We start from the raw sequence: 25,288 nt of genomic DNA, 5'->3' as shown, positions 1-25,288 counted from the left end.
TTATCCCAGGAAACTTAGGTTTGTTTAAAATCCAGAAATCAATTAATGTTAACATACCACGTTCTTAGGATAAAGAGCAAAAACCATATGATCATGTCAATAAATATGGAAAAAACATTTGACAAAAATCCAACAACCCTTCAAGTTAAAAAAAAACAAAACAACACTCAACAATGAAATGAGTGCATTTGTTCAAATGGTTCAGGTACAACTACAAAAAAACCTACAGCTAAAATATTTAATGGTAAAATACTAAATGCTTTTGCCATAAGGCCAGGAAAAAGACGAGGATGTCTACTCTTGCCATTTCTATTCAACATTGTACTGGAGGTTCTGGCCAGAATTAAGCAAGAGACAAAAAATATATATATCAGATTGGAAAGAAAGAGTAAAACTATCTCTACTCACAGATGACATGATTTTAAAAATAGAAAATCTAAAGGAATGATACCCTTCCCAAAATTAATACTAATAAATACATTCAGCAAAATTGAACGATATAGGAACAATATACAAAAGGCAACTGTAGGCAGGGCGCGGAGGCTCACACCTGTAATCCCAGCAGTTTGGGAGGCCAAGGCGGGTAGACTGATTGAGGTTAAGAGTTCAAGACCAGCCTGACAACATGGTGAAACCCCGTCTCTACTAAAATTACAAAAACTAAGTGGGCATGGTGGCGGGGTGCCTGTAATCTCAGCTACTCAAGAGACTGAGGCAGAACTGCTTGAACCTGGGAAGTGGAGACTGCAGCAAGCTGAGATCATGCCAGCCTGAGCAGGATGACAAAGTGAGACTTTGTCTCAAAAATAAATAAATAAATAAATAAGCAACTATATTTCTCTGCAGTTACAATGCATAATCTAAGGAAACACTTAAAAAAACAATATTCCATTTATAATAGTTTTAAAAAGAATAAAATAGGAATAAACTTAATATTGTTTAAATTGCAGTATTCTCCAAATGGATCTATAGATTGAATGTAATCTCTATGAAAACCCAGCTAGCTTCTTTGCAGAAATTGACAAGCTGATCCTAAAATGCATATGGAAATTCAATGGGCCCAAAACAATCTAGAAAAACAAGAAACAAGTTGAAGGACTCACATTTTTCATATTTCAAAACTAACAGTAATCAAGGCAATGTGGTACTAGCATAAGGAGAGACACATATAGATCAATGAGATAGGATTGAGAGTACAGAAATAAACTCTTATATTTATGGTCAATTAATTTTAAACATTGGTGTCAAATCAATTCAATGAACAAGTTATAGTCATTTCAAAAAATGATGCTGGGACAAGTATATAACCACATGTAAAAGAATGAACTTAGACCCTGACCTTGCCATATATAAAGTTAACTCAAAATGGATCTAAGACTTAAACGTAAGAGCTAAAACTATCGCACCTTTAGGGAAAAAACATATAGGTAGGTCTTTGTGACCTTGATTAGGCAACATTTTCTTAGATACATTATTAAAAGCATAAGCAACAACAAAAAAAGATTAAAGTCCTTTAAAAATCAAAAATTTTATGCTTCAATGTATACCATCAACAAGCTAAAAAGGTAGCCTATAAAATGGAAGAAAATATTTGCAAATCATATATGTAAGGGATCTGTATCTAGAATATATAAAGAACACTTTACAACTTGATCATAAAAAGAATACAATTTTTTAAAGAGCAAATAATCTGAATAGATATTTTTCTAAAGATATACAAGTAGCCAATTAGTATAAAGATATGCAAATGTAGAGAAATTGGAGCCTTCGAACGCTGTTAGTGGTAATATAAAACAGTGCAGCCTCTTTGAAAAACTGTTTGGCAGTTCCTCAAAGGTTAAATATAGAATTACCATATGACTCAGAAATTCCACTCCTAGGTATAGACTAAGAGGAAAATATGTCCATGCAAAAACTTGTACATGAGCTGGGCACAGTGGCTTCCATCCGTAATCTTAGCTACTCAGAAGCCTGTGGCAGGAGGATCACTTCAGCCCAGGAGTTCCAGACCAGCCTGGGCAAAACAGTGAGATCCCATCTTTAAATAAACAAACAATGAAAAACTAGTACACAAGTGTTCACAGCAGCATAATGATTATTATTTTAGAAACAGGGTCTTGCTCTGTCACCCAGGCTGGAGTGCAGTGGCAGGATCTTAGTTCATTGTAAATTTGGCTCAAGCAATACTTCTGCCTTAGCTTCCCAAGTGGTTGGGACAACAGGCACATGCCACCACAGCATCTTTTTTTTTTTTTTTTTTTTTTTTGTAGAGACAGAGTCCCACTATGTTGCAGGTTGGTCTCAATTTCCTGGCCTGATCATCCTGCCTTGGCTTCCCAAGGCACTAGGATTATAGACAGGAATCATCATGCTGGGCCATAGAAGCATTATTTATAATAGCCCAAATAATGGAAGCAACCACAATGTCCATCAGGTGATGAATGCAGAAACACAAAGTGGCATATCCATACAATGGAATATTATTCAGCCATAAAAAGGAATGGAGTACTGATAAAATATGGATGAACCTTGAAAAGAATGCGCTAACTGAAAGAAGCCAGAAACAAAAGGCCACATATTACTTGATTTCATTTATATGAGATGTCTAAAATAGGCAAATCCATAGAGGCAGAGAGTGGACTACTGGTTGGCCTAGCTGGGAGGGTTGGGAAGAGATGGGGGTAATTACAAATGGGTATGAGGTTTCTTTTTAGAGTGATAAAAATGTTCTAAAATGGGTTGTGGTGATGGTTGTACAACTCCGTAAATATACGAAAAACCACTGAATTGTGTAGATGTGAATTACATGTCAGTAAAGCTGTTACAAAAGAGAAAGAGAGTAAGATAGGAAGACTACTACCAACTACTATCACTATAATTTTATATAAGAATGGATTACTTAACACTAAAAGAAGAGCAGTAAGAACCTAAGAACAGGAAAATAAGGCAGCTGGCTCATTTGAATAAATTTACCTTTAGTGAAAAATCATCACATTAGTTTTCTCTTTTTATCACGGATAAATATTTTGAAATTACTAATATGTTTCACTAAGGTCTCTAACCATTTCAATGCTATGATTCTAAAATTCCTGTAATCTCTCCCTAAAGCAGTGATTAGTCCAGCTCCCTGCAGGGTTCCACAGCTCCATGGGTCCTATGGCCTAGTTTAAAAGAATTCTCCACCGCTTATTACTACTCTCTTCTTCATGTCTCTTTTCACTATGCTCATTATCTTTATTTCTTCCTTAGGGTGATTCTGGAGGGCCTCTGTCTTGTCACATTGATGGTATATGGATCCAGATAGGAGTGGTGAGCTGGGGATTAGAATGTGGTAAATCTCTTCCTGGAGTCTACACCAATGTAATCTACTACCAAAAATGGATTAATATCACCATCTCAAAAGCCAACAATCTGGACTTCTCTGACTTCTTGTTACCTATTGTACTGCTCTCTCTGGCTCTCCTGGACCTAACATTATACAGAGTAGGCACTGTAGCTGAAGCTGTTGGTTGCATACAGGGCTGGGAAGAGAATGCATGGAGATTTAGTCCCAGGGGCAGAGGCCTCACAGGAGAGCCACTGGTAACCCTAGATGGCTTTATTTATAATTTGAAATGATTTTAAGGTTCTTGATTTTGGAAGTTTTGGGGTTGGAATGTGAACAGTTAAGAAATAAAGCTGTCACCTCTGTACATTCTTTGTCCCTGACTAATGCATCTTCCAAAGCAGGAAGGATGTCCTCTATGAATAAGTATTTGTAGACACAAATTAAATAGCTACTACAGAAGCAGGCAAGGCAAAAAGTATCCGTGATGATATAGGAAAATATATTAAGGGTCTACCTTGTGCCCATGGGTTGCATCATGGGCTTCTAGTCTATTATTTTTCACCTCCTCTACTATCTTTAACTTTCCTTCTAACCGCCCCCTACTCCTCAACTGTAACAAGAGGGCTAATAAAAAACTTCATATAAAGCCAACTCTGGGCACACTGCCTATGGATTAGCTAACCCTGCTCCATAAGGAGCAGCAAAAAAATAGGAGGAAAAAAAAGAGAGAGATGCAAACATGAATCAGGCATGTTGGCTCACACCTGTAATCCCAACACTTTGGGAGGTCAAGGTACGAGGATCACTTGAGGCCAGGGGTTGGAGACCAGCCAGGGCAACATAGCCCCTGTCTCTGCAAAAGAAATAAAAAGTTAGCCAAGAATGGTGGTATGTGCCTGTGGTCTCAGCTACTTGGGAAGCTGAGGAGGAAGGACAGCTTGAGACCAGGAGTTCAAGGCTGCAGTGAGCTATGAACACATCACTGCACTCCAGCCTGGGTGACAGAGCAAAACCCTGTCTTCTTTTTTTTTTTAAAAAAAAAAGAAAGAAAAAGAAAAAGAAAAGAAGGAAATGCATATTTGTAGTTCAGCTCTGAATTTTTCTGAAGTTTATACTTTTTAAAATACCAGTGGTGACCTACTACCAACAATGGATTAATGCTATGATCTCAAGAGCTGAGGTCTTGAGTTTCAACAATCTGGACCTATCTAAGTGGTTTAACTTCACATCCATAATAAATCACTTTAAATATTTAGGATAAAGGAAATTATAGAAAAGAGCATTATATCCCATGCTTCCTTTGTAAACAATCACATGACCTATCCTATTCCCTTCTATACCTAGGCTGCCAGAAACTCAGAGCTAACTTTTGTACTCAATTATAATCATTATCTTTACCATAGATTTTCTGGTATAATTCCATTCATACTTCTTTAAGTCATCCTTTATTTCTCATTTGAATGAACTTAAGTTTTATTGCATTTGTGTCTTTGACAAGATATGGATCCTTTTATTAAAAAAATTTGTTTCTGATAGTTGACTCAAAGTAAGTACATTTTGGCTTACTTTAAGCTTTAAGCTACAAGTGGCTCACATCTGTAATCCCAGCACTTTTGGACGCCAAGGAGGGTGGATCACTTGAGGTCAGGATTCAGGACCAGCATGGCCAACATAGTGAAACCCCATCTCTACTAAAAATACAAAAATTAGCCGAATTTGGTGGCAGGTGCCTGTAATCCCAGCTACTCTGGAGGCTGAGGCAGGAGAATCTCTTGAACCCAGCAGTTGGAGGTTGCAGTCAGCCAAGATCCTGCCATTGCAATCCACCTTGAGCAACACAGCAAGACTCTGTCTCAAAAAAATTAAAATAAAGTAAGTACATTTAATAGAAATATGTTTAATAGAAAGTAAAGGTAGATTTGGAAACTTAAAATTCTTGCTAACCCTTAACCCCACCTGGGTTAGTAGCATCTGGACTGCCGTTACGGCCTCCTAACTAGCATTTCCATATCCTTTCTTATGCCTTCCATTTACACCCAACTCCATCTATTCTCCACAGCATTCAGATTAGTGTTTTAAAAATAAAAATATTTTTTATATCTTTTTCCTTTTCCCCATGCTTACAGCACTTCAAAGGCATTCTCCTGCTGCTCCTAGAATAAGGACTGAATCCCTTACTGTGGCCTACAAAGCCCAGCCAATCGAACCCCAGCCTGTCTCTTCAGCCTCATTTGGCTCACTTTCCAGCCTATTCTCTATCCTTAAACTTCTTCGAACACTCTAAGCACCCTTTCAGCACCAGACTTTTGTATCTGCTATTCCCTCTCTCCTGCTGCCCTTGTCTAGTTAATTCTAAGTGTGCCTTCAGATATCAATTTACCCTTCACTTCCTCAAGGAAGCTATCCCTGTCTCTCCTAACCAGGACAGATCCTCCTAATTCTCATAGCACTATGGAGCCCTCCTTTATAGAACTCAACATAGCTATAATTGAACATTTATTTATCTATCATCTAATTAATGTATATCTTATCAAACTGTAAGTCCATGTAAGAACTTTTGTTTTTATCCACCACTGTATCTTAGTGTCAATAAATATTTGTTGAAAAAAATAGGCCAGGCACCGTGGCTCATGCCTGTAATCCCAGCACTTTGGGAGGCTGAAGCAGGCGGATCGTCTGAGGTCAGGAGTTCAAGACCAGTCTGGCCAACATGGTGAAACCCCAACTCTACTAAAAATATTAAAAAATTAGCTGGGCATGGTAATCCTGGGCATGTAATCCTGGCTACTTGGGAGGCTGAGGCAGGAGAATTGCTTGAACCCAGGAGACAGAGGTTGCAGTGAGCCAATACAATGCCACTGCACTCCAGTCTGGGTGACAGAGTGAGACTTCATTAAAAAAAAATTGAATGAATAATAAACATCCATTCCGCTTATTTGTCTCCTTAACTATACTGTGAAAACCTGGGTATTGTTTATGGAGGTAGCCCAGACTCTGATACAATGTTTCACACAAAGTAGGTTTTCAAATATCAGTTAAATAAAAAGATGAAGGATGAAAAGAATGTTCCAATGCAATTCTCTTCCTCAGACCTCTCCAGCCATAAGGAACAAAGAACAGAAAAATTAAAGTTGGTAAGTTGAAAGATTTCTCAGAGGCAAGAACTCAAGTTAAACAGGCTCTGGAATGATGCAGAGGGCAAAGCAAAATGGCGGCTTACAGGGGAGAACAAGAGAGAAAGAAAGGAGGGGCAAAGATGGACTGCAAAGAGAAAAGAGACTATAATTAAGAACCAGAGAGGAACAAAGAGACAGTACATGAGTGTGTGGGCCAGGATGACACAGCAAGGGGACACAAAGATCAAGAAAGCCAAAATATTACTTCCTGTCATTCCTCTCAATGTTTAGTTTGAAATTGGAAGCAACTGTTCCACAGCATGGGATCTGGTAACATTTTTCTTGTCAACCAGAAGTTGAAATTTAAAGGTTTTGGAGGGACCAGACCATGCAAGTGTAAAGAAAGGAATATCAAGAGAATAGGACATATAATGTCACTATCTTGATTACCACTGGGTGGATGCACCAGGGGTAGGCACCTAACATAACAGTTGCCGAAGGGTTGGTAGGGCAGTTAGCCCGGCATCTTACCCAACAGATGCACTCAATATTGGACGGCAAAACAGACCCTCCTCTGGAGAAGTCCAAATGTGAGTCATATATTATATCCATGTGCATTCAATAGTATTAAGTGTCCATCATGTACCAGGTACCATTCATAGGCAAGGAGAACATTACAGTAAATATAACACATCAAGCTGGGCTTCAAGTAGTTTACACTGCAGTTAGGAAGACAGACAATAACCAAATGTGAAAGAAATTCATATTATAATAATGTCATGTACAAGAAACCCTGATAATAAAATAGAAGAAGCAGATAAGACTATCAGGATGGGAAATTCCACCTCAGATAAGGTGGTCAGGAAAGAGTCTCTGAGGAGGTGACATTTGATACAGGCCTAAACAAAGGAGGAAAGCAAGAAAATACCTGGGAAGGTGCTGTCGAGTGAACAGTGAGTACAAAGGTTCTGAGGTTAGGTGGCTGTGAGGAAGAACAGGCAGTCAGTGTGGCTGGGACACTGTGAGCAAAGGTGGAAAGGGGTATGAACTGAGACCAGAAAGAAACAGAGCAGAGGCCAGGTCCTGCAGAAGCTACTAGGCTTCAGTAAGGACTCTGAATTTTATTCTCAGTGACACGAGAAGCCATTGGTGAAGTGAGAGCAAGGGACTGAAAGAAGAGAAGAGAATCCCACACCACTGCTCATAGGAATATGCAGAGGCCAGGAGGGGCCAGGATAGCAAAGAGGGCAGTCAGATGGTAGCAGAGTCAGAACAAAAAGCACAGAGAAAGAATCAGACACCAAGGCACTTAAGTAGAGCGGAGTAAAACAAGGACTGCTATATCCTGAACATCAGTGAGATTCCACATGAGGCTATGTGCTGTCTTATTTATCATCTTCCCCTATTCTTTATCTGCACTGTCCTTAGAGTAAGGCCCTATTTACCAAGTGACTTGAGAAAGGCACAGCCCGTTTCTTACCATCAACTTCAGAATTCATCACCAAGACAACTAACTCACTTCTTGTTTGTTTTCTTCTTCTTATCCAGACAAGTGTTCTCATTCCCTCGTCCAATTTCCAACCTCAAGGCCTTATTTCCTGTGTCCTCTATACCTAGAATGCCTTTCTTTTGATACCTCAACCCACTTATTTCTGCCACTGATTAGAAAAGGAGGCAGTGAATATCTAAAAAACACATTAAAAAGACCCTAGAAAATGGTTTTTAAAATTAACAGGGAAAAAAAGAGAATTGTTATAAATTAACAGGGAATAGGTGAGCTGGATGGTATGTGAATTATAACTCATTAAAGCTATTTTTAAAACACGAACAGGGAGAGTTTCACTCTTGCTTAAAGTATACAAACAATTCCTTATTTGTAATATATTTAGGGATCTTCAGAGATCTCAACAATTTCTGTGATTCTATTTCAAAGAAAGGCTCAAACTTCTATATACATTTTCTGTTTCAATTGCTAAGAAATAAAATGAAAAGTTCAACCCCAAACATGACATACAGCACCCGGTAACACATTACTGAAGGGGAAAAAAAATCAATAAACATTTGTGTGGGGGAGGGGGGCACTGGAGGTTGGCAGGGGGCCAACCAGTGCACACTCAGAGCCTGTCCCCTGCAGAAAATAAATCAATAAACAAACACACAATAAATATCTGCATTCACAAAACAAAATTATTAAGTACTTACTGGTAACTAATTTAATCAGTAACACCACAACTGAACAAATGAGGAGGAAATAACAGGGACATCTTGACACTTTTACTTTTGTGGGGCTCAACATAGCATTTCTGCCTTAAAAATAAATATAAATTTGCAGAATATTTTATTCTGTGGAATATCTGATTTTAATAGGCTTCAGTTTTCATTTCATGCATCTTGAGGAGTTTTAATTAATGTGAGATTTTAACAAATAAAGGTTGCTAAAAATCCTATGAGCAATTTTTTCCCTAAATGTAGGGAAAATGTTTAAATTTAGGTATTTTCAAACCTTTTCACAATAGACTAGTTCAGGTAATAACCCGTTTTTCCTTATAAACTGTAACGTTACCCCAAAAATGTGAGGCCATTATAGAAAAAGGATTCAAAATAATAAAATGTAGAAGCTATATTTTGCTATTATTTCAACAGTGAATATTTTATCTTTTCAGATGCTTGACTTCATTCTCCCCACCCAACTGACTGTGTATAGTTTATCCACACACTAGAAATCAGATCCCTGAGAACTTTTTAAAACATACTGCTTCACTGCTTCAGAGAAGGGAGGAAGGGGAGGAGTCATTCAAAATAATCAGAAATCAGATTAATATATTCTCTGCTGTTAATAATTGAGAATAAACATTCACTGTCCAAAGAATAAAAAAGATAGAAATCTCCTTTTTTTTTTTTTTTTTTTGAGACAGAGTTTCACTTTGTCGCTCAGGCTGAAGTGCAATTGTGTGGTTTCAGCTCACTGCACTGTAACCTCCACCTCCCGGGTACAATCGATTCTCCTGCCTCAGCCTCCCAAGTAAATGGGATTACGGGCGCTCACCACCATGCCTGGCTAATTTTTGTATTTTTAGTAGAGATGGGGTTTCACCCTGTTGGTCAGGCTGGTCTCGAACTCCTGACCTCGTGATCCGCTTGCCTCGACCTCCCAAAGTGCTGAGATTACAGGCATGAGCCACTGTGCCTGGCCAAGACAGAAATCTTTAATGGAAATTCTATTTGCCTTCCAGGATAATTATCCTCAACCAACCTAAATTCTCTCTACTGTCTATTACCATGTAAGCCTTCACTTTCCATCTCCATTTAGCTGGATAAAGTAATTGGAATCTAGTCCTGTGGCACTTTCTGTGCCATTCTTATGACACGTAACCTACACAGCCTTGTACTATAATTAACTTTGAACACTAAGGAGTAAAAAAGAATAGGATAGGATGAGGGCCTATGGCTCCAGAATGCTAATGGTATTCTGCTTTTAGTGAAAATTAGTGAGAAGAAAACAAATCTAGAGAAAGTAGGGTAGTAGAAGCAAGATAACATATTGATTGGATTTGGATGTGATTTAATGAGTTGGATGTGGATGGTAGAAGGAAAAAATAAAGACAAAAGAAAAATCAAGAATGACCATCGGTTACTGGTCTGAGAATGTTGTATCATTAAATAAAATGAGGAAGGCTACAGGAAGAATAGGTTTGCCAGACTAAGAAATCAAATGGTAGGCTAAACAATGGCCCCTCTAAGGATGTGCACGTCCTAATCCCCAGAATCTGTTTATATGTTACTACACACAGTAAAGGGGATTTTGCACATATGATTAAGTATCCTGAGATGGGGACATTATCTGTATTATCTGGGTGGGACAAATGTAATCAATCACATGGCTTCTGATAAAAGTAAGATAGGAGGATCAGGGTCAGTGATACTAATGAGAGTATGCAGAAGACAGAAGGATGGAAGCAGAAGGAAGGGAGTAATGAAGACGCTACACTGTTGGCTTTGAAGACAGAGCAAAGGGCCATCAGCCAGGGAATGCAGCTGGCATCTAGGAGCTAGAAAAGGCAAAAACCGGATTCTCCCCTAGAGTCTACAGACGGAATGCAGCCCTGACAGTACCTTGAATTTGGCTCAGTGAAACTGACTTCAGACTTTAGACCTCCAGAATTACAGGGTAATAAATTCATGTTGTTTTAAGCAACTATATTTGTAGCTAATTTGTTATAATAGCAACAGGAAACAAAACACAGACATTTTAGATTTAAGAGGCCTATTAGATATCCAAGTAGAGATGATACATAGGCAGTCTAGAGTTCAGAAGAGAGGGCAGGACTAGAGAAGTAAAAGCAGAAGAACCTGTTGGAATCAAGGACCCTCCTCTCCATATCACCTTAACACTGCATCCAAGAAAGCACTCATCCACATTTATGATACTTTTTTCATGTTATTTGAAGATGTTCCAGAATTCCCTATATTCACAGAACTCACAGAACATTATAATATAATCACAAAGCAGCCTGTTTTAACCCCAATAAGATTGCTGCCTCCCTACGGAAGAAGAAATCAAAGATCTTTTCACTTAAAAAAAAAAAAACTTAAATTTTTTTCCACATCTATTAAAAAAAAAACTTAAAAATTTTTTCCACGTATATTTATTAAAACAAAAATCAAAAATTTTTTCCTTTTTCCATGTCTATTTATTAAAACAAAAACCAAAATGTGACAGAAATACCCTACATAAAAAGTTCAAATCCCCCACATAACTGTAGTGTTCCTCACCGTCACCCTCTACCCTTTCTTCTCATACTTAAGGATTTGGTCATGGTCAATAATGCCACTGATTTCTCTTTAAATGTTTAAAATCTTGCTTTTTAAAATCAGTTTATGATAACAGAAAGCTGTGGTTGCAGCAACTGCAAAGCTTCAGAGTTCAAAGTTGATTAAGTTTATTAAAAATTCCATATTACTAGGCTAGATAAAAAGAAAAAATAGCAGTTGGTTGATCAAAGAAATCTGTATCAATATACTTTAAATAATGAAGGATTTTGGCCATAAAAAATTAAAATCATCTGGGGGTGGTGGTGCACCCCTGTAATCCCAGCACTTTGGGAGACTGAGGCGGGCAGATCACAAGGTCAGGAGATCGAGACCATCCTGGCTAACATGGTGAAACCCTGTCTCTACTAAAAATACAAAAAATTAGCCAGGCATGGTGGCACACATCTGTAGTCCCAGGCTGAGGCAGGAGAATCACTTGAATCCGGGAGGCTGAAGTTGCAATGAGCCAAGATTGTGCCACTGCACTCCAGGCTGGGCATCAGAGCAACTCCCTCTTAAAAAAAAAAAAAAAAATTAAAATCACTGTAGTATCTTCAAAGCCAAGTATTTGAATTTTAGAAGAAATCTCCTATTCCCTTATGAGTTCAATGGAGCTATTTTTATTTCTGAAACAGAGGAATAATATGAAAGACCTCAAGGAGACAGTACCACAAACGAAAAAAAAAATGCACTTGTGTTTCACATTCTGTTTATTCAGAGGCTGCTGAGTTAGTGTCATACAAGGAAAAATATGTCAACCCATTTAAAGAGGTCCTATAAACAACTAGTTCCAAAACAGGCCTATTTTAAACTTCTAAAAACAGTTTGCAGAGAAAGTAAAATAAAACCAATGTCAATCTAGCTTTTTTAAAATTTTAATTGTGCTTTAGGTTCTGGGGTACATGTGCAGATCATGCATGATTATTGCATGGGTACATACATGGCAAGGTGGTTTGCTGCCTTCGACCCCCCATCACCTATATCTGGTATTTCTCCCCTCATTATCCCTCCTCACCCTCACCTTCCCCCGCCATCCGTCTCCTAGCCCCCCCTCAACTGACAGTGTGTGATGCTCTTCTCCCTGTGTCCACATGTTCTAATTGTTCAACACCTGCCTATGAGTGATAACATGCAGTGTTTGGTTTTCTGTTCTTGTGTCAGTTTGCTGAGATAGTTTCCAGATTCATGCATGTCCCTATGACGGACACGAACTCATTGTTTTTTACGGCTGCGTAGTATTCCATGGTGTATATGTGCCACATTTTCTTTATCCAGTTTATCATTGATGGACATTTGGGTTGGTTCCAGATCTTTGCTACTATAAACATTGCCCCAACCTGCTTTCTTTAGAGCCCGATGATAAGCCCTTCTGAGAAGGAACAACCTATAGAGCAGCAGGATGGGAGCATTCTGCATTGGACTCTGTGCGATACTATACACATCAGTTTTGCACAACGTTTTTTTTTTTTTTTATCAAGTGTTTGACTCTCTACAAATGAAAAAACATTTAGCAAATACTGAGTTCATAAAATATGCTCTAGGAAAAAATTTCTAGAAGATTATATTTTAAAGCCGTGTAAGCTGAGTGTAACAGGACAGAACTGGGAATATAAAAAAAAATAAAGGGAACAAAAGGTAGTATGTCGATGTGCTCACATCAGCAACACATAAAGTCGGAACGATACCGAGAGTAGCATGGCAACAGTGACATGCAAATTCATCAAGTGTTCCACTTTATTTTTTTAAAAGGTGTATGGCAATGTTAAGAAATTTGAGCTTTTAGGGAAGGGTACAATAGTACAAACCACTGAAATGTTTTAATTCAGGGAAATAACATGATCAGTTTGTGTTTTATGAAAATCACTTTGGTGGTTCTATAGAGAATGGATTAGAGAAACAAGTCAGGACCCAGAATGGCCAGTTCCAAGGATGTTGCAAATGACCAGAAGGTACCTGGAACAGGATAGTGGCAATGAAGATGGAGACAAGTAGACAGAATCAAGACCTACATCGGAGATAGATTTAACAAATGGAATCTGGTAATTGATTTCATATATATATATATATATATATTTGATTATGTAATAGAATCTGATAAGTAAAGTTAAGTACTTCACCCAGCTTTCTGGGCAACTTAAGTGGTGTCTGTCATTCAATGAGATATGAAACCTTGGCGGACAAACAATTTAGAGTAAGAAATGTAAGTGATATGGTTTGGATCTGTGTCCCCACCCAAATCTCATGTCAAATTGTAATCCTCAATTTGGAAGTGGGGTCTGTTGGGAGGTGACTGGATCATGGGAGTGGCTTCTCATGGTTTCACACCATCTCCCATTGGTGTAGTTCTCATGATAGAGTTCTTGTGAGATCTGCTTGTTTTAAAAGTGTGCGATACCTCCCCGCTCTCTCTTCCTCCTGCTCTGGCCATGTGAAGATGTGCCTGCTTCCCATTTGCCTTCTGCCATGACTGAAACCTCCCTGAGGCCTCCCCAGCCATGCTTCCTGTATAGCCTGCAGAATCATTAGCCAATTAAACCTCTTTTTAAAATAAATTACCCAATTTCAGGTATTTCTTTTTAACAGTGTGAGAATGGACCAATACAATAAGTTAAAGACATCAAGACTCTACAAAAAAGAAACCCGGAGGCACATTACATTCTTTCACTGAGCATTAACTAAGCAAGCTGAGAGAACTACAATATACTCCAAAGTTCATTGGGTCAATTTCTAGTGACTATTATTTGCAAGGAGTTTATGAAGAATAACACACAAAGAGGTTCAAAACCAAGTTTTTTGCCATGAGTTTTGGTCTGCTCAAACTCTGTGGTAGATGACTTTGTTGTTCCCGACAATTCACTGCCCTCTGTGTAAAAGGATTATCCAGCCACTCAAGGTACAATGCAACTTGCAGGATCTCCTGCAGAAGGATATTTCTCCCATACCATTAATGTCAGGTTAACCAAAGAAATGTGAGTAGAAGTGATACATGCCACTTCTGAGCAAAGTTATAAACACTGGTACGTGCTTTGTCCATTTGTTCTTTTTCCCAGATAGGGATTGCTCCTTCAGCCAGGATACCAGAATGAGTACCACAGGTGAGGCTAAGCTACATCTCACCAGTTGAATATTAACTGTTATAAGATAATGAGCTCTAGAAGTTGTAATCACAGCATTAACAACAAAATATGACAGGTACTGGTGTCTAACAAGAATGTATGACTTATTGGTGTTTCCCCTCTTCAAGTCAAATATTTCTGGTGATTTGCTAAGAAAAACCCTGATGAAAAAAACCGTTGGCCCAAGTATTCCAAAACTAGAACAAAGAATTTTGAACCTGAAAACAAACCTGGTAGAAGTTAGCAAACTTTTTCTGTAAAGAGTCAGGCAGTAAGTATTTTCGGCTTGCAGAACACATGGACTTTGTTGCAATGACTCAACTCTGCAGATATAGGACAAAAGCAGCTATAGACAATAAAACTTAATTCACAAAAACAGTCAGTGAGCCTGGGCCCTGGGTCTAAATCTTTCATATTGTCAATGAAGAATCTGAGAAATTAAATTAAGGTCATACAGCAGGCTAGTGGGAGGTTGAGCATTAGAATGCATGTCTTCTGGATCTACTCCTCTAGAATAGGTTCTTTTGGGTCACAAGATAGAGATGATATACAAATAATAAAGAAAGCAGGGAATGCTAAATATTGGTTTTGATGATATTAAACAGCTTTCAATAGTCTGGTTATAAATGAGGATTTGCTTTTTGAGTGATCATAGCTGTCATGAAAAGAAGTAAATGTCATGAGACCAAACAGGTAAACAAATGATAAATTAGCCAGTGTTCTGAAAAATAATCTTCAGAGGAAATGCAATTATATACTCCTTTCTACTACCATTTCTTGAATAGTTTATCAATGATTTCTTTTATTAACAGGACAGCATTTGCTATGATCACTATAGTAATTCATTTTAGGGAAAAATAGGTTTTTAAAATACTAGAATACGAGCAACAAATATACTGGACCAGCAGGAAATTATTTCTCACAGCATTTTAAATTTATATTTCTTTAATTTCAAAAGTAATATTCATTGTAAGTGAAACAATACAGAAGTATAAAGCGACACACTCCAAGCCCTCCTTGATTCCACTCCCCACAGTGTTAGCCATACATTATTTTTTAACATGATTGACTTGTTCAGAATAGTGCAGTAAAGCTACTTCCTCTGAGCCACTCTAACAACAAGAGAAATATGGAGTTCCCCTGGCCAGATATCCCTTGGATATCATGTTTTGAAAAGTAACAAAGGGGTTTGGGGTGGTATATGGCCTGGAATTGAGAAAAGCAAGCTACCCCATTCAGGATCTGCAAGGGATTTGAGCCCAGCACTGTAACCAGCTGAATGAGGCTCCTCTTTATAAAAATACCTCAATAATGCTACTATAGAATGCAGAAAAACTTCAAAAATGGGTTAAGAGTATCCCTAACTTCTCTCTCTCTCTCTCTCCCTCTTTTTTTAAACTTAGGCTGGTTTACTCATAAAAACACTGATAATCTTTTAAAATTTATTTTAAAACAGGGTTTCATTCTGTCACCTGGGCTGGAGATCATGGCTCACTGCAGCCTTGACTTCCTGGGTTTAAGTGATCCTCCCACTTCAGCCTTCAAAGCAGTTGGGACTACAGGTGCTCACCATCATGCCTGATTAATCTTTTCTATTTTTTGTAGAGATGGAGGTCTCACCATGTTGCCTAGGTTGGTCTCAAACTCCTGGGCTCAAGTGATCCACCTGCCTTGGCCTCCCAAAGTGCTGAGATTACAGGCGTGAGCCACTGTGCCCAGCCTTATTTATTTATTTATTTAAAGAGATAGGGTCTCACTGTGTTGCCCAGGCTGGATTCAAACTCCTGGGCTCAAGCAATCTTCCCACGTCAGCATCCTGAGTAGCTGGGAGTAGAGGTCCATACTACCCATCCCCGCTCTGATTATCTTAATCAGCTTTTAAAGCCATATTTGATATATCTGAGTGACATCAGCAAAAATGGCAGAGTTAAGAACTCCAAAAGTCTATCCCTCCATAAAAGCAATAAAAACCTGACAGAAACCGGCAGAATCAACTTTTCAGAACTCTAGAAACTAACCAAAGGCTTGTAGCAACTAGTGAAACACTGAATCCAGAAAAACCAACTGGATTTTGGTTAGAATATCAAGCTTTGTGGCATTTTAACTTACCCTGGTCCCTTCCCTCCTTCCCCAGCTCAGTGGGAACCTCGAAAATGTTGGCCTGCATTCCTGGTACAAATATCAGGACCAGAAGTAGCAAAACGAACCTTATTCACAAAGAACTATAATAATTTGTCTTGACCTGTCTGGTGACTCCCTGGAAAAGACTTTCTTTTATCTTACCTAATTTGGAACTATCAGTGCAAAAGTGGCTAGTTAGAGGGCACTTGCTGAAAATATTGAAAAGCAAATAAATATATTAGTTGCTGCTGCATGAGGGTAACAGTTTGGGCAAACAAACTAACCAAAAAGGTTGAGGATAGGCTAGAGAATGAGATACTTTGAGGAATAGGGGCTTCAAATAGATCCCACATATTCCTCGGAATCTAGAAGGCCAACTGCCTTACGGTAGGCACATGCTCAGAAAAGACCTGCAAAGGCCCTAAGCTGCCACCTCTGGCTGAACTTCAGAATATGCACAAAGAAGTAAAGGCTAAGCAGAGCTGTAAACTGCCTGGCTATCAAAGGTGTGTAAAACACAACAGGGCCCATCTGCATAAGCTGAGAGGTTCTTTTTGGTTGTAGGCATTAAAAACAAAAACAAACAAAAAAACTCTGTCCAATCACTAGCTGACCACTAAGTTAATTAAACTGAAACTTCAGTGTCATGCATGACAAAGAATATAAACTTTACAAAATTAGTTCAGAGAAGTCACTAAACAAACAACAAACATAACAAGCAGCAATAACAAACCTGGGGGGAGGCAGAAGAATCTGATTTCCAGAGCTGTTACATTATAATATTCAAAATGTTCAGTTTTCAACTGGTAAATGCAAGGTATGCAAAGACATAAGAAATATGGCCCATACACAGAAAAAAAAGTAATCAATACAAACTGTTCTTTCTGAGGAAGCCCAGACACTGGATTTACTAGACAAAGACTATATCAGCTATTTCAAATATGTTCAAAGAGCTAAAGATTCTGTTAAATAAAAAAAAAAGATAAGCTACAGACTAGGAAAAAATATTTTCAAACTCACATATCCAACAAAAGATTTGAATGTAGAATAAAGAGATCCCCAAACAACAATACAAAAACAAGCCAATTTTTAAATGTGTGAAGACTTGAACAGTCTTCCCCAAAGATGACATATGGATTGCAATTAACTATATGAAAAGATGCTCAATATCATTAGCCAAAAGGAAAATGCAAATTAAAATCACAATGAAATATCACTATACCTCTATTAAAATGGCTAAAAACAAACAAACAAAAACTAGAAAAATCTAGCAGCATCAAGTGCTGGTGAGAATAAAGAGCAATGAGAATTCTCATACATTGCTGGTGATAATGCATAACAAGATAGCCACTCTGGAAAACAGTTTGGAAATTTATTATAAAATTAAACATGTATTTACCATATGACCCAGGAAACCTGTACACAAATGTTTATAGCAGCTTATTCATAATCACCAAACACTGAAAACTATCTAAATATCCTTCATCAGGTAAATGCATAAACAAACTGGTACATTCCCACAATAGACTACTACTCAGCAGTAAAATAGATCAAACTATTGACATAGTAACAAAATGAATGAATGTCCAAGGCATTCTCCTGAGTAAAGAAACCAGTCTCAGAGGTTTATGAATTCATTTATTTAATATTCTAGAAAAGGCTTTTTTTTTTTTTTTTTTTTTTTTTTTAATAGAGTCTCGCTAGGTCAGTAGGCACCAGGCTGGAGTGCAGTGGCGCGATCTCGGCTCACTGCAACCTCCGCCTCGGGTTCAAGCAATTCTCCTGCCTCAGCCTCCCGGGTAGCTGGGGCGCCGCCACGCCCAGCTAATTTTTGTATTTTTAGTAGAGACGGGGCTTCACCATGTTGGCCAGGATGGTCTCGATTTCTTGACCTCGTGATCCTCCCCCCTCAGCCTCCCAAAGTTCTGGGATTACAGGCGTGAGCCACCGTGCCCGCAAAAAGGCAATATTATAGCGACAGAGAGCAGACAGATGCTTGCCAGTAGAAAGGCATGTAGAGAAGGTCTGACGACAAAGGGCAGCACAGGGAATTTCCAGGTGATGGAACTGTTCTGTATGGCGACTATGGTAGTTGCCACAAGAAACTACATGTGTAATAAAATTCATAGAACTGTTCACCAAAAAGCAGCCAATTTTACTGTATGTAAATTTAAAAATTAAAGAAGAAAAGACTACAGGGATTCAAATCCCAGCTCTTTACCTCATTTTTCTCATTTTAAGAACAGGATAACAAAAGAACCTGCCTTCCAGGTTTGTTAGGAGGATTACATGAGTTCCTGACATATATTTAGTACTAAATAAATGATTGATAAATATTTTGTTCAGACATGCTAAAAAGTTGGTACTTTTAAAAAACGCCTACCACAGGAGTAAGAAAGCGAGGGACTAGGGCCAGGCGCGGTGGCTCACGTCTGTTAATCCCAGCACTTTGGGAGGCCGAGGCGGGTGGATCACGAGGTCAGGAGTTAGAGGCCAGCCTGGCCAATATAGTGACACCCCATCTCTACTAAAAATACAAAAAAATTAGCCAGGTGTGGTGGTGGGCGCCTGCAATCCCAGCTACTCGGGAGGCTAAGGCAGGAGAATTGCTTGTATCTGGGAGGCAGAGGTTGCAGTGAACTGAGGTCGTGTGCCACTGCACTCCACCCTGGGTGACAGTGCGAGACTCAGTCTGGAAAAAAAAAAAAAAGAAAGAAAAGAAAAGGTGAGCAGAAACAAGTTAGATAGGGAAGGAGAAGAAAGCTAGGGACTCAACTAAAACAGAGGGGAGAAAAAGAATATTGAAATTAAAGCCCCAATTCTTCATTAACTTCATTAAACATTCACTGGAAACCTATGAGGTGAGCAATACCAAATTACATTCTACAACGTTTGCAAAACCCATGTGCTCAAAGAGCTATTGAAAGGTTTGTTCTAAATGCTACAGAAGTCTTCATTAAATTTAACATTAATAGCAAACGCGCTGTAATTAAGGTTTAATACTAAATGTTCAGTGTCATTGTCTCTTTCTTAAAGAGGTTGTCAAACGGCAACCACCTTTTTCCAAGTCATGAAACGTTAGCAACACTGGACTAGTCCCTCATGTTGAGGCCCTGCATCCTGTGTCACTAACCCAGCAGATTCTCTCTCAAATATTTTTATCATCCACCTTCCCGCATCGTTATTTACAATTTTAAGGGTCTGGGGCTTTTTTAAAAAAGCAGCAGCTGCTGCAATCACACCTAATGACAACTTCTATCTTTTCAGTGTCTCCCTCTGTACCTGAAAATGAGCTTTCTTTGGCCAAATATCCAAATCGACATGAAAGCTTCATAATTCAATTTAATCAGGACTCAAAATGGCGGAGCCCACGCAAGCCGGACAAGCCGCTCAGGGCGCCAACCCTGAGGCTCTGCCTTCCCAGAGTTCCTGGCGCTAGATCCGTCCGGCAGGTGCGGCGGGCCCATGGGGCCTGAGGAAAGGTATCGTATTCAGGAGTTCAAGGCCTTGCGGAGCCCCTTTGCTATCTCTGAGGACAACTGGGGAGGCCTCTGGGCACTAGACTTGACATCCATGAACTATGTAGCAGCCCAAAGCCTGGGTCGGCTGTATTGACTCCAAATGGCAAACATCTAATGTGCTCAGGATTAAGAAAGAAACAGGAAAACATGAAGTTTTACATATTAGCATACATGGTTTCCCCTCCACAGGGTAAGCCACGAGCAGAGGAGAGATGTGCCTTTAACCTTGTAAACGTAAGAGTTCCAGTTAGAATTAAATGTAATCGAACTAAAAATAAAGACTACATTAAACCCTTTTTTTTTTTTTTTTTTTTCTTTTTTTTGAGACAGAGTTTCACTCTTGTTGTCCAGGCTGGAGTGAAATGGCACAATCTCACTGCAACTTCCACCTCCCAGGTTCAAGTGATTCTCCTGCTCAGCCTCCCAAGTAGCTGATATTATAGGCATGTGCCACCATACCCAGCTAATTTTGTATTTTTAGTAGAGATGGGGTTTCACCATGTTGGCCAGGCTTGTCTTGAGCTCCTGACCTCAAGCGATCTGCCCACCTCAGCCTCTCAAAGTGCGGGAATTACAGGTGTGAGCCACCATGCCTGGCCTAAACCATTTTAAAAACTCAAGCCTGTCCTATTTGACAAGTATGCACTGAGCACGTGTACCAGGCATTGTTCTGAGTTATGAGGGATATGAACAAAATAAGCCTCTTCCCTCAGGAAACTCACATTGCTGAAAGTCAGAGTGGTCAGGTTATTCCTGGAGCCTACCAACTCTACCCTCTTTCCATTCTGAAAAACCTCAAGTATCCCCCACAGGCGCTAGGACCCATCAGACAGAAGCAATTGCAGGCATTTCTAGTATGTAGATGAGCATTTGGGTACCACAAAACTCCACCATCTTGCCCCAGCAAAGTGACCTAGGATGGGTCCGAAAAGGCAGCTCTCTATAGGTTTGCCATAAACCACAAAGGTAAATGGGCAGAAGACCCCTGCCACAAACGGCCATCCTGTGCAGAACTGTGGCTGACCAACCTACTTAGAACCTCTTTCTTGGGGAGGCTGACTGTGAGAAAAACAAAAGACAGCCAATTATTCAGTACCTTAGAAGCCATGGAAGCAGACATCACTAAACTGTAGTGTCACTAACCATAAGGAACAACAGAGTCATCTCAACTTATTAAAAAATGTTCTCCAGAGTAGCTATTTGCTGTCAGTTTTTTAGAGTTACTCTCATTTTCTAATACCTTCTGAAACTACTTCCTGCGTCTTTCTCTTTTATTTTTTAAGACACAGTCTTGCTCTGTCACCCACCCAGGCTAGAGTGCAGTGGTGCAATCTCGGCTCACTGCAGCCTCCACCTCCTGGGTTCAAGCAATTCTCATGCGTCAGGCTCCCATGTAGCTGGGATCACAGGTGCATATCACCATGTCTGGCTAATTTTTGTATTTTTAGTAGAGATGGGTTTTCACCATGTTGGCCAGGCTGGTCTCGAAACCCTGACCTCAAGTGATTCACCTGCCTCAGCCTCCCAAAGTGCTGGGATAACAGGTGTGAGCTACTGCCCTCAGCCATATTTCCCGTGTCTTTCAACTCCATGTATATCCTTCTAATAAGCCTACATCAGCTAAGGTGAACATGCCTGTTTCTTGCAAGCTGAAAGAACAACGAACACATACAGTGTTTTCCTGTTATTTCAATGATAACTCACTACACCATTCTTTATGTGGAGCTTACTTAAACTATAAAATAATAGAGGAGTTGACTAAAATCCCTGTATAAAATTCATGGTGGAACTAAAAAGTTTCTGCAAAGCAAAAAATAATAATAATAGTAATAAAAAAANAAAAAAAAAAAAAAAAAAGAAAACCCATGGAATGGGAGAAAATCCCATGCCTGGGAGGCAGAGGTTGCCATGAACAGAGACTGCGCCATTGCAGAGTGAGACGCTGTCTCAAAAAAAGAAAGAAAGGGAAAAGAACCAGAGAGTAGAAGGGTGGTTACCAGGAGTTGTGAGGGTAGGGTAAATGGGGAGGTGTTGTTGAAAGGTATAAACGTTTAGTCATAAAATAAGTAAGTTCTGGGGGCCAAGTATATAGCATGGTGACTATAATTAATAATAATGTATTATATTTGAAACTTGCTGTTAAGAGTAGAATTTAAGTATTCTCACAGTAAGAAACAAAAAAAAAGATAGCTATGTGAGGTGAGGGATATTTTAATTAGCTTGATTGTGGTAATCATTTTGTACATCTTGAATATATTCAATTTTCATTTGTTAATTATACCTCAACAAAGCTGAAAAAAGGGGGGAAATGAAAAATGCATGGTAGATGCTATTTATTCTGTTTGAATAAAAGTTATCACAACATGAATTACTTAAGATGGAAAAACCTAACAGTTCAAATTATAAGAAATCACACTGAAATCAATCAACATTATATTTTTAAATAAGATACTAAGCTAGTGATTCTCACCTTACTTACAACTTTAAAATTCCGGTTCCTCAGCAACTATTCCAGAAGTAATGAATCTGGAAATCTGAGGGTGGGGTCACGAGTGCATCTTTTTTAAAGCATTGAAGTTGATTCTGATGTCCTGCCAAGAGATGAGAAACCTGGCCCTACAGAAGAGACAACTGAGGGCCTTGTTACTCAAAATGTGGCCCCGGGACCACCAGCAGTAGCATCACTGGGACCTTGTTAGAAATGCAGAGTTGGCCAGGTGCAGTGGCTCACGTCTCTAATCCCAGCACTTTGGGAGGCCCAGGCGGGCAGATCATATGAGATTAGGAGTTTGAGATCAGCTTGGCCAACATGGAGGAACCCTGTCTCTACTTAAAAAATACAAAAATTAGCCGAGTGTGGTGGCAAGTACCTGTAATCCCACCTACTCGGGAGGCTGATCCACAGGAAGATTCTTCTACCCAAAACCTACTACATCATATCTGCATTTGAACAAGATCTCCAGGTGATCTGTAGACAAAGTCTGAGAAGCACTCTTTAGAGTTCCCACTGCTACAGAGAAGTAAGAAATACCAAGCCATGTTACAAAATTGAATACCTCATGAAACTTTCTATAGAGGAGAAACAGGAATGGAACAAGGTGGGAGATAAAATGTTACTTGTGATATAAAGGCATGTCACATTATTAAGCATCTAATTAAGAGTAATATTCAAATAGAAGTTTGCACATTTTATTTTAGAGATAAGGTCTTGCTCTGTCACCCAGGCTGGTGTGCAGTGGCGCAATCATGACTCACAGCAGCTTCAAACACCTGGGCTCAAGCAATCTTCCTACCTCAGCCTTCGGAGTAGCTGGGACCATAGGCACACACCACTGGGCCCAGCTAATTTATTTTATTTTTTACAAAGATGGGGTCTTGCTTTGTTGCCCAAGCTGTGCACATTTTAAAACTTGCAATAGTATTCCTTATTCCAAATGAACCCCACTTCCAGACGCACCCTCCACTGGCAATAGTTACACTTTAACTAAGAAATGAATCTACCTTGTAATCTCCAGATAGCTCCAGTAGTCTCCACTGAGCTAATGTGTATGTCGAGGGGAGTCGTTGTGAAGGAATGAAGAAACAAAGGGTGTGGTGGCAAGATAAGACAGGATCATTTACATGGGTGGCCCTATGCTGGGGGCCTTTGAGTGTTATATGAACACCTCTGCACTAGTTTCAAAGGACTATTTGGAAATGCTGACATTTATTGCCAGAAAAACTAATTCTCTACATCTTGTGCAAACATTTTCCTCTGAGCCCTTTGTTCTTGGCCAGCTCTCAGAGAAAAAGCGGTTAACTATCATCCAGTATAATGATTCCTTGATTAATGTATCTTCTGGAAACAAAGCTCCAGTATAATGAAGGCAGCCATATTGAAAACAAATGAACTCTCAGTCCTGTGCAGCAGCCCTGGCATGCATTCTAAGGCTCATCAGCAATGCAATTGTTAATCTGCTCAAATGCATCAGAGCAGGGACAGCATCACCTCCCTTCACAGCTTCTATTTATTTATTCTGAATTAAGTTGGCACTAGGCAAAATGATAAAACCAGAAAACTATATTCATATTCTAAAAGCTTCCTTTTTGGTACCCTTCAGCTTGCCCAAGGATGGCCATAACCACCTTCAAAAACTACACATCACACATGAACACTTGAAGTTTACAAGCATATCCCCCATAATGAGCCTTCAGAGTAGTTAGAGCATGAATAAGTCCCATTCCAAAGATGTAAAAAAATGGTGGAGCGGGGGCCTCATAAAACCTAACCGATGTGTCCAAGGTCACACTATAGTAAAGTACAAAATAGCAAGAAGAATCTAGGGATCTTAGGGTAACTTCATTATAACAAAGTATATTACAGCTTGGTGGTAAGAGGAGGGAAACAATAAGATCAAGTTAGAATCTATGAGTTAGGAATTGCCGACAGCTGCCAGTTGAGGCCTATGATAACTGGGACTTAAAGAAGCTAGAATGTCTTGTTCCTTCCTTCCAAATAAAGGAGGAGGCAGGCAGGCAATCAAAACTCATATGGTGACTCTATTATCAGTAGGGACTGCAGGGCCATCTGTTTTTCTGCTCTACCATTCTCAGTGCTTGGCTTCAACCTCAAAGTAGCCTCATGGCCCAGGACGGCTACTGTGAGCTGCACAGCCTTGTTCCTTGTAGGACGTGGCAGGAAGGTGGTAAGGGGAAAGGGGTATTCTGTGCAGTTACGGGAACCCCATTTAAAGAGCTTTCCTGGCAATGCCACTCAACAACTTTTACTTATATCTCATTAACAGGCAGCTTCATAGGCGGGTACACTGCCACATCCAGAAATACAAGGGTTCTATTGACCAGAAAAGGAGGAAATGAGGAAAAAGAGGCAACCAGGAGTATATGCCACAGAATCCTATTCTGTCACTCACTTGCTGTGTGACCTTGAGGAGACTATTTACCCTTTCTAGGCCTCAGGTTCTTCATCTGCTAAATGAAGGAAACAGGGCTGGGCTCAGTGGTTCATGACGGTAATCCCAGCACTTTGGAAGGCCGAGGTGGGTGGATCACCTGAGGTCAGGAGGTTGAGACCAGCCTAGCCAACATGGTGAAATCCTGTCTCTACCAAAAACACAAAAAATGGCCAGGCGTGGTTGCGTGCACCTGTAATTCCAGCTATTCAGGAGGCTGAGGCAGGAAAATTGCTTGAACCTGGGAGGCAGAGGTTGCAGTGGGCCAAGATTATGCCAACGTACTTCAGCCTGGTCAACAGAGAAAGACTCTATCTCAAAAAAA

General features: G+C 39.5%; 2 protein-coding genes across 2 annotated transcripts in view; one reads left to right on the top strand and one right to left on the bottom strand.

The window, feature by feature from the left end:
* PRSS48 (serine protease 48) overlaps positions 1–3,618 on the top strand; it is a 23,103-nt gene extending 19,485 nt beyond the window's left edge. The window contains exon 5 of the mRNA XM_017520367.2: positions 3,250–3,618. Coding sequence (XP_017375856.1) covers positions 3,250–3,618 — 369 coding nt within the window. The remainder of the gene's footprint in view (positions 1–3,249) is intronic.
* The window catches only part of SH3D19 (SH3 domain containing 19), a 210,826-nt gene that overhangs the window by 174,561 nt on the left and 10,977 nt on the right, over positions 1–25,288 (bottom strand). The gene's annotated exons all lie outside the window — the stretch shown is intronic.

The sequence above is a fragment of the Cebus imitator genome, unplaced genomic scaffold (assembly GCF_001604975.1).
Source record: "Cebus imitator isolate Cc_AM_T3 unplaced genomic scaffold, Cebus_imitator-1.0 Scaffold826, whole genome shotgun sequence".
Lineage (NCBI taxonomy): Eukaryota > Metazoa > Chordata > Mammalia > Primates > Cebidae > Cebus > Cebus imitator.
Note: the sequence above shows the minus strand (reverse complement) of the source record. Positions and strands in the feature narration are given on the sequence as shown.